At 38.2% G+C, this 10,613-nt stretch overlaps 1 protein-coding gene across 1 annotated transcript; it reads right to left on the reverse strand.

Moving 5' to 3' along the window:
* Positions 1-2,228: 2,228 nt before the first annotated feature.
* Positions 2,229-7,932, reverse strand: LOC133516528 (mantle protein). Its single transcript, XM_061849513.1, has 2 exons — positions 7,804-7,932; positions 2,229-3,813 (listed from the first exon to the last, which is right to left on the reverse strand). The coding sequence occupies exons 1-2, from the start codon at positions 7,813-7,815 to the stop codon at positions 2,677-2,679; spliced, it is 1,149 nt and encodes a 382-aa protein (XP_061705497.1). The 5' UTR covers positions 7,816-7,932; the 3' UTR covers positions 2,229-2,676.
* Between the last annotated feature and the right edge of the window lie 2,681 nt (positions 7,933-10,613).

Below are 10,613 nucleotides of genomic sequence, written 5' to 3' on the forward strand. Positions count from 1 at the left end.
GCTCCCATGAGCCGTGGCAAAATGCCGGGGCGACGTGAGGAAGAAGAAGAAGTATCTTAGTAATTCGATATTCGATGGATAACTTGACGTTTCTGTTGCTCCAAAAAATTTAAAAAAATGTTTACAAAATACTTGACAGTACACATCCGAAGAATCTATCGTGAGTAGGTCATTCATTGTCATAACATTACCATTAAGTCTACTGACCCGTCTGATGACCTAACAGTGTGGCCTATTCAGATAGTAAAATTTTGTTATCAATTTGTTAGGTATAGGTAACGCTTTTGATCTGTCAAGAATGATATTTCTGGTTAAAGATCACCGTTGATTGACTGTTGACAGCTGACAGATTATGTCCGTAACTAGGGAATACAAACCGGTAATAATTTGTATAGGAATTTTAGTTCGTGTCATACCAAATATGACGCTCAGATTTGTCAAATCTAACCTTTTTCATGATGATTCAAGGCACGCGTTGTCGTAGTAGACAGGACCTATACCGGTAAATTACCGGTAATTATCATACAAAATATTTACCGGTTGCATTCCCTATCCGTAACGCATTGATAACAAGAAGTTACTATTTGAACAGGCCTCCGGATCAAGCGAGTCATCGCGTGCGCACAGTCAATAAAATCGAAAGAATCATAATAGATGCGCGGGCGATCCGTAGAAAAAGCGTTATTTATCAGTCATGGATTTGACACTAATAACTGAGGTATGATATTGCGCGAATTTTATATGATTATTCAACTCAGTCAAGGTCAAAATCAAAATATCGATGCAATGCAAGCGAAGTGTTAAAATATAAAAATCATTTAGTACTTCAATAATTATGACTATGTACGGAGTTATTATAGGGGTTTTTAAAAACAGTCTCCTTACTTTTAAAAGTTCTCCATCAAGTAGCTAAATCAAATTAAGTTCACGTTTTTGGGTGTTACCTATGATGTTCCGCATAGATTTCAAGATTTATAAAAATTACACACACAATATACATTTTAGGCCATATTTTTGCCCATATTAACAATTTTCTCAACCGTACTGTCATCAACCCATATTAACAATTTTCTAGTATTAGGTACCTTCATACTATATAATATATAGTATATGTATATATTATATACACATATCCTTAGCCCTAAATGATTCAACATCCGAAAAACATCTTCCAATGGTTCCACTGCATCAACCACAAAATCAGCAGTAAGTTGACCGATCATTAGGTTCCTATTTATAATACGAGTATAATATTACAGAGATTAATGATGGAATCTACATATTGCTAAAGAAAGCCTATCCAGCCCAGTCAGCCCTGGAATCTGCGGCTAGCCTTACGTAGTTGCACGCGAACTCAATCAAAAATGGCTTCTACATGTACGCCTTTCATCTACGCATATGTCCTTCTAGATTATGTTATATACAGAGTTGCGCAGGCGCCGAGACCACACATCCACCGTTCACGTAATGCACCAATTACTGCATGGCTAAAAGAGCAATCAATGTTGCGAGAATACCATTACGTTTGTTGCACAATTACTATCGAAAACATCGACATTTCAATGCTAAAGCGGATTACAATCTCTAATATTTCTGTTAACTATTTCATTGTTTTCTGCACATTACTTTCTGTGGCCTTCATGTGTATGTAATGTGACACATATTTTTATTATTTTTTGGCCACTTTTTTATCACTTCAGTGGTCACGACGTGTGCCTAATATGATCTAATGAAATAAATTCGAGTAGAGCCTACTTTCACATATCATCAATATTTGTAATCTTCTCTATGCTACTTAGTTGTGAGACGGATTGCATTTGACACAAATTATCATCATTTGTTTATCTCGGATAGTTTTTAAATTCTAGTAACTTGGGGCTGAGAGAGAAACAATTATCTATCAGCTGACATCGGAACCAACATTATATTACGTTATTTTATTACCCAGTAATGATGGGGTTATGTTTTAAACAGTATATGCTATTTACATAAGTCTAAAAGTTATTTAGCTTTATGGGGTCCGAGCAGGAGGAGTATTAGTGAAACGCGTGATAGCCGGTTGAATAATGAAATTTTTGGCGCGAGTATCCAGTGACATTTCGTTGTTGACAGAAAGAACTGTGCGTACTTGTACTGGGAGTTGGTTCATCCATATGACCTTCAAATCTCCGACAATTTTGGGACCACATTTCAGTTACACCTCTCATCGTCCAATGAAGAAAAATACATTTTCATATTTCATTTTTTTAATAAATCAGCCTCAGTTCAAAGCACAAAGTACTTTGATTATTTTACATACATAACAAAAGCATACAAAAAGCTAAACAAGTAATAACAGATCACTATAATACAACTGGGTACCGCGAATTGTAGACAATTCTATGCGGAAAGTTAGCCTTCATTTCAGAAGAGTTACCGCGAACATCGAAATTCAAAGATCTATCTACATCTCTACTTCTCTTTCATTTGCGAGATGGAGACGCAGATGGAAAATTCGATATTCGATGTCCATGGTAGCCTTGCAGCCGTTAGACCCGGTCTCCCGGGCCATCACAACCTTGCCGAGCGAGCACCATTGCAATTTTGCAAACATATATACACTACAAATACTAATTGATCACATTTCGAACTTAGCCTAATAAGGTACTGGTGTGAGACCTAACGTAGTACTCCTGCTCAGTTCCACCCGTGGCTCTCGTGGTGCTGGGGCTCGTGGTGCTGATGGTGATGGTGTTCTACCTCCTTCTTGAAGTACACGGGCACGTGCACCTTCACGGGATACGGCACCTCCTTGACGAGGGGCACTTGCACCTCCTTGTACACGGGGTACGGCTTGTCGATGGGGACCTTCACTTCATAAGGCACTTTCTTCTCGACGGTGTAGGGCACCTTCTTGTACACGTCGTAGGGCTTGGGCACTGGGACCTTCACGTGCACGGGGTAGGGCTTCTCGACCTCGACCTTGTAGGGCCTGTCGACGGGGACCTTGACCTCGTACGGCACGGGCTTGTGGACGGTCACGGGATAGGGCTTCTCGACGGTCACGGGGTAAGGCTTCTCCACGTACACGTTGTAGGGCTTGTCGACTGGGACCTTCACTTCATAGGGAACCTTCTTGATGACTTCGTAGGGCTGGGGAACTTTCACTTCGTACTTCACTGGGTAGGGGACCTTCTTCTCCACGGTGTAGGGCTGGGGCACGGGGACCTTGACTTCATAGGGCACCTTCTTTTCAACGGTGTAAGGGGTGGGGACCTTCACTTTGACTTCGTAGGGCTTGTCGACCGGGACCTTGACTTCATAAGGCACCTTCTTCTCAACGGTGTAGGGCTCAGGGACGTACACGGGGTACTTGACGTACTCCTTGACGGTGACCGGGACTTTCTTCTCGACGGTGTAGGGCTGGGGCACGGGCACCTTGACTTCATAGGGCACTTTCTTCTCAACGGTGTAGGGCACGTGTTTTTCGACAGTGTAAGGCACGGGGACCTTCTTTACGACCTCGACGTGCTTGACGTGCTCATGGTGCTCGTGTCCGTGATGGGACTCGATGGGCTGCCACGAGCCGTGGGAGCCGCCGAAGTCACCGCCGTGTCCTTGGCTCAGGCCGTGGGACTCGTGCCCACCAAAGTCGTGACCGCCGAAGTCATGGCTCTGTTGGCCGCCGAAGCTGTGCTCCTCGCCACCGCCATAATGGCCGATGTCGTAGATTCCTCGCTTGTCCTGCTTCTTGTCTTCGGCTGCCGCCTGTTTTTGTGCGCCTTTCTCCTCGCTGGCAAAGGCCACCACGGCCAATGAGGCTACTAAAACAACCTGTGGACAAAACGACGACATTAAAATGTGAACATGCCGTTAAGTATGTCGTAATCGTAAGTGAAAAGAGGAAACCGAGGAAGTGGTAACTTAAACACGTCAAAGTCGAGCGTGGAATTTGAATTGTTTATCTCCCCTTGTTTCTCGTGTAGTAATTAGCCGTAGGTGACGCTAAAAAGCTGTAACTATGAGAGCTATTGTTAGATTTAATCGTTGTGTAATGTAATGTTATATTTATGCGTAACTTCCCCCTATGTCCATGTTAATATTATACAAAAACGTCTATGTAACTTTTTACCGTCTGATTATGTATTAATAAGCTCTATTCATTGATTAGAATATAAGTTTAATTTTATTTAATTAACGATTAATGTTTGTTTTTAAGCTTTGTAATAAGATTAAATATTATCGCTACCCAATTTAATCAGAGAGTTTACATTACGTATAGTGTTACGACAACGAAAACATGTCGCACCCGGGAAAATTATGTGCCTCTACCAGACTAATCTGCACTTGCAAGACCTGAATACCATTATATAACGATAGGATACGATATCAAAACAGGTTGGCAACTACATATTCTCCTCGTCGTGGAAAATTTACTTTTACTTTTGAAGTAATCGTTAAATAAATCTGGTTCTACAAAGTGGCGGCGCGTGTTCAAACAGCAACTTTAGACAGTCAGGCATTAGCCCAGTTTCAAACAAACAATGGTCTATTAAATCTAATACAAAGATAACCGTTCCGTTCTGATTGAAAATATAATTACACAGGATGTATCTGTCTATAAAAAGCCTATCCTGCAGATCTCGCTATTACATGAACGCATAATCCCCGAATGACCAGAATAATCGATGCAATTAAACCAGGTTTTAGAGCTCGGAAAGAAATCTGAATGTGCTTAATTAAACAAGGTTACTTTGCATAATAAAATTAAAGGCAGATGAAGTTATTTCGACATTGAAATGCAGTAGGTACCTAAACACTACATGCAAACTAAATTTACAATGAATGAATTCGATTTAGATGTATTGTCGCCATCAGATATATCGGAGCGGCCGAGGTGCTCAAAAATATTTAAACACGCACCCTAATGCCTTGACAATAAAGTCGTGTTCAGATATTTGTGAGTGCCTTGGTCGATAATTACATATTTCTACTTAGGTGTTGCTCGTAATAGATGAAGAAAGCAGAGAAATGAAGTTGTCAACGCAGTTCGACTTTACAGTCCAAAAACAAGGTACAAATGTTGCTAAACACACCATTTTAAAGTAAACTACTGTTAGAATGTTTAATTCCTACTACGCAGAGAAAGCAACGAGATAAGCATATACGTAACCGATCATTTGTAGCAGTTGTAATGAGACACACTGTCGGAACTACTTAGCCAGCAATTTGAGATTAATAACAGAGCACTTATAGAAAGCGAATGTGTTTAACACATTTACTGCCCTTTTTATCTTCTGTTAATCATTTTCTCTACAGCTTTAAAAGCCGATTACATGTCGTTTGTGACACATCATGTACAGTCAGCTGCAGAGAAAAGGTACGCCCCTGCATAGAAGTTTGTATGCAAAGGTGCTAAGCTAATAGTATTGTTGACTGTACTTACAACATTTTTTATGGAACGTTACTAGTAGAAACATGGGATGTACTGCTCAACGAGGTTTACGTAAGACCGACGTTATATTTTCTTTATAAGTACGTTGTATTGTCAATAATCTCAGGCAATATCAACATACATAACCATTGTTCCGATGATCTATTTTGCTCGTAATATTATCGAACAATTATCTGTCATTAGATCGTTCGGTCGCTGACTCGCGGTAATTATTCGTAATCGGCTCGTCGAGCATGTTGGATGAATTGCGTAACTGTATTACGCCTATGATCTATATTTAGTCAGCTCATAAGTTATATAGTTTGGCTATCACTTAATGTAGACGTAATGGATAGTGGCTTTAATTGATTGCCAGTATAAAACATATAAATGTTCCGCCAATTGTTGATATATGGACTTCGCATTTTAGCAAGCACTACAGTTGCCCGCGATGGAAAAAAATATTATGATAATAATAAACTATGGATAGATATTGATAGATTGATAATAATTAATCCAACGAATACACGCTACAATGACTTTAACACCTAATCCATGCCTTAATCAGAGGAAACGCTATATTATGATTATTTCGTAAATAAGCATCTAATACGGATACATTTTAATCTGCGCTGATTTTATCTTTGCTGTTAGGTAAGTAGTTGATAGGCACGAATGCAATACATTGGATGTGCCTTTAGATCAACTATTTTGCCTACTTTAGGAACTTTCATCTTAGCGTTTAATCGTTTTCCTTGTTGCTTCAGCTGCTGCTTCGGAGCCCAGTGCCCGCTTAAAACTTTTTAAGCAGGATACATCGGTTTCTCGTATTTTCAATTACATTTTCTATTTTACGATCAATCTTTGTCTAATTTTTGTGTAGAGAAATCCTCATTTTATTTAAAATTAAGTAGAAAATGTGTATTACGCTGGTAGCATAAAACTTTTACCGAATTCACAATGGACTTTCTCCGAAATTTGTCTAATTTGTAGCCGAAACGGTGGGTGCGTTTGAGTGTGCACATAGCGAGACGTAAGGAGACTAGCGGAACGGTCGTCGACGGAGTAACTATATGCAGAAAGGGTGCATTTTATATAATGGTTAATGGTATAAAAATTGTAAATAGCATTTCCACCATAATTTAATGTGCGGAACGAATTTTTAGTTTCATTTAGCGACTAATAACGACTAATTTACATCTTGGAAAATGCATTGTTTGACACTTATTTATATTTATAAACCGGGAAATGTCTTCTGATGAATATGAGAACTTCACATTTGAAAATTTGCTGCTTGTTTCGTGCAAAGCTCTGCAAGTTTTGTTTGTAAAAATACTTAAGGATTTAGTGATTGTTTTTATACCATGGAAACTAGTTATTTTGGAACTTGCAACTATTGTCGGTTCGTAAATTTTACAATAGTCTCTTCTTCTGTCGTTCCCTCAATACTGAGGATCGTGACATCATGTCCTTCTGTTGAAGACCAGGTTTCTCGTGCAATTTTAATTGCATAGGTGCCGTGATATAAGCACACCACCTCGTAGAGAGAGGAGATCTGATGCCTTCAACTTTGCCCGTCATAATAACGCTCTCCAGGCTATCCGGTGTCCGAAGTATAATGAGTATCTATAGTATGTAGTATATAATTATTTCGTCAAATACTTGTAAGTAATATTGCTCTTGTTATATGTTAATATCGTGTTTTAAATAAGGATAAATCAAATAAACATTAAATAGAAAATCTAACAAATTAAATATAGGGTAATTGATATATTTATTAGCTGCTCTGCAATAAAGCTACTTAAATTAATTACACGAATCTACAAAGTGAATAAGTGCTACTTTTAATTCACTTTAGCTTAAGTTATGGAGGTATAATTTACTCTCGGTTGGAGACTTTGAAAGTGAAAAGTAAATTACTCTTATAATACACCCACTCGTCCAAGGAAATGATATGTCAGGTTTGATATAAACATACTTTAAACCTATACGAAGTTGCGAATTGTTAAAATTATATGTAAATATCAAAATTTGTGAGTTGTTTCTAATAATTACAAATGATGATGTTGTGAATATAATTTCATGTTCAGTAAGGAACTTAAGTAACTAAGCGGGCGAAGAGCTCAAAATAAGTTGAACTCAACTTTTTTTTGAAAATAAGATCGAGTACAAGATATTTTGAAAAACCAGCCCCCTTAAACCCCTTCTGCGGCTAAAAGTCCCAAAAGTGCATTTGGACTTCAGAATCCCGATTAGATCTTTTCAGTCACTTTTTTACGATCCAGATCCTGTTCAACGAGTGGGTGTTAAATGCGGGATCGATAGAAGGTAGCCGTTTTCAATTTACTTTTCACTTAACCGTCACTGTCACTTCACTTCACTGAACTCACCAAGAACTTCATGTTGCTGCACGTCTCCGCCGCCGCCGAAGACTGGTTGTGTGCCGAGCGGTACGCGCGCGCACGTTTTTATACGCCCCACGCGCGCGCGAAGAAGGGTGAGCGCCGATAATGACATGTATTAATTGTAACTTGGTCATTATTTCGAATTGCATTCCGCTTTAAGCTGATCCGATCTTCTTGATGAACTTGGGGTTTCATATGACAGGTGTCCGGAAGCTCCATTTTCCATGCATTTATGCTAATATTTAACAGCCGAGACTATTGTACAGTACGAAATTAGGCTGACGATGACCTATTGAACGAGTGATCCCGTTTTCTTCTTGTGCAGTAAATTCATGATTGTATTGTATTGTATTGTATTGTAGTACGTTTTTAGACCAGTGGTTTTACTCATCTCGTAGTGTTTTTTGATACGTAGGTTTTTGGAAAAATAAGTAAGTTGTTTTGAGATAAGCGGTACAACTAACCATCAGCCGTAAAAGTGCATGGCGACTTTATCAATGAATTCATTCATAATTTCTTCGTGCAATTTTCCAGCTCACTGTACATCTGCTGTTTGTCAGGATATCTCTAATCGGAGTAATCAGCCTAAATTGTCTTGTCTGTGGCGTCGTGAATAATAAAATTGCGAAAATCTACATATGCTAACGGCACCAATCATGGAACATTTAAGAGAAAATTTGGAGTGTTTTTGATATTTCACCGACACCTGTAAAATTTCTACCGCTTTACGCTTTAAAAGTTGAATGTCCAATTCGTTTTTATGTTTTCTATGTATTTAATGAAAGCTACTGCAATTGGTTTCAATATTATTAACTAATTAAAACTGTGGTATCTTGCTCCAGTCATGGAATGTACGGCGCCATTCATTTTCGAAGTAACAAATATCAATGAAAAATTAAACTTAAGCAGCTCTTTGGCTCTTGTTTATGGTAAAATGTTGCCAGCGATTAAAAACTGATGGTAAATACTTGTTTTACAGCATTTGTCTATACCATTCCATTACTGGTGCCTGTTCCAGTATAGGGGTGTTTACTATAGTAAAATTTCGAAATCTTCTCATATTTTTGTATGGGAACAGAAATGTTCAATATCCAAACAGAAAACTTCCTTTGTTTTCTGTGACAATTTCCTAAAATTGAAACTTTGTCAATTTTTCTTTTTCAAACTTGTCTATGAGATGAAAATACTAGAAATTTATATCCGCCCAGTACCCATAGTACAAGTTTTGCTTAGTTTAGGGCTAGGTTGGTTTGTGTAAGATATCCCCTATTACTTATTTATTTAAATATTTATAGCTAAAGTAATTGGGTTAAAATTGCTACATGTAAAAGTATTCAGATTATCTTTACTAATGGCTCTGTGAGGTCTGCCCTCGCGAATTCCCATAGCTCCGCCAGTTTGAAACAATTTCAAAAACTGAATTCACAAAAAATCAAACCAACTCACCAAATTTCACGGCAATCGGTAGAAATATGCGACCTGTAGACAAAAACATCCGAACATACGAAAGAAAGCTTGCCCAAGCTGATAACGAGACCTTAGCTTTCGCTAGGTTAATTAAATAATAAACATCCATTGTTACGAAGTAGAAGAAGTCATTATACCCAGCACGTCGAATCATAATCCTTATGACAATTTATTTTCGTATGTCAAATGTTTGTAGACTTCTTTTTGAAGTATAGCACATTTTTTTTATGTTACAATTGAGTAATTGTAACATTAATAAGTAGTAATTGAGTAAAATAGTGGCTCTGAGAGCTGAAGACCTTGCGTTAAGATTTATAAACCTAAAAAAATAAATACTTATTTGAATCATGATCACAGAGTACTCGCAATAGTCTTAAGTGCCACATACGCTAATAGTACTACTTAAGTCCTTTATGCCAAGTGTCAATTTCCACCATTTTGAACATTTTCGAAAAACTAAACGACCAAAAAAAAATTTTAGCTACTGAAACTGCTCACCACATTTCCCGAGAATCGGTTGAGAATTGCAACCAGAGAATTGCGAAAGCAGTTTGCCCAAGTCAAAACAGAGACCTTCACTAACGCATCGGTGAATAAAATACGGTAAAACTAAAAACATATTTCATCAATATATAATTTTTAATTAAGCCCTACCAAAAGAGTTTTGGTGAAACTGTCCTTGGGATCGTCATTCGACGCGCGGGGTATAATGTTACCGTGACAACAAGCAGTTTTAAAAGTGGACGCGTTCAAAGTTTGAGTTCGTAATTAATGATATTACACTAAATTTAAATGCATTAAAAGCTATCAATCATCAATCTAACTATATTGCCAAATACTTGCAGTTGACTTAGCATATACATATAGGAATGAATCGTTAATCACTGGAAGACACTACAAACTTGCTTGACGCGTACATTGTTTTCTAGCGGGTTTCCCAAGCCGGCGTAAAGCGTTAAATTAATGCGGGTTTGTCTTCTAATGAATTTACTTCATAACGTAACCTTGCTCTACATATATTACGTGGTTACTGTATGTAGCTATTCTTTTATAATTTATGTTGGTTAAACTTTGACGAAAATACTTATGTAAATGTGTATAGGGAGCGTGCATGAACTGTAGGAGGCAGCACAGGAGCTGTCAGATTTTTGGCGCGAGGCGTAAATGTGATGTTTTTTGTTCCGATGTAGCCCACAAGATGGCAGAACCTACTATGCACAAGAAAACACGTGACGTGTACATGTGCATGTTTATGGTTCCGATTCAGGCCACAAGATGGCAGACCCTCCAACGCGCACGGTCCCTATTAAATATACCACTAATGTCCA

Source organism: Cydia pomonella, chromosome 3 (assembly GCF_033807575.1).
Source record: "Cydia pomonella isolate Wapato2018A chromosome 3, ilCydPomo1, whole genome shotgun sequence".
NCBI classification, from domain to species: domain Eukaryota; kingdom Metazoa; phylum Arthropoda; class Insecta; order Lepidoptera; family Tortricidae; genus Cydia; species Cydia pomonella.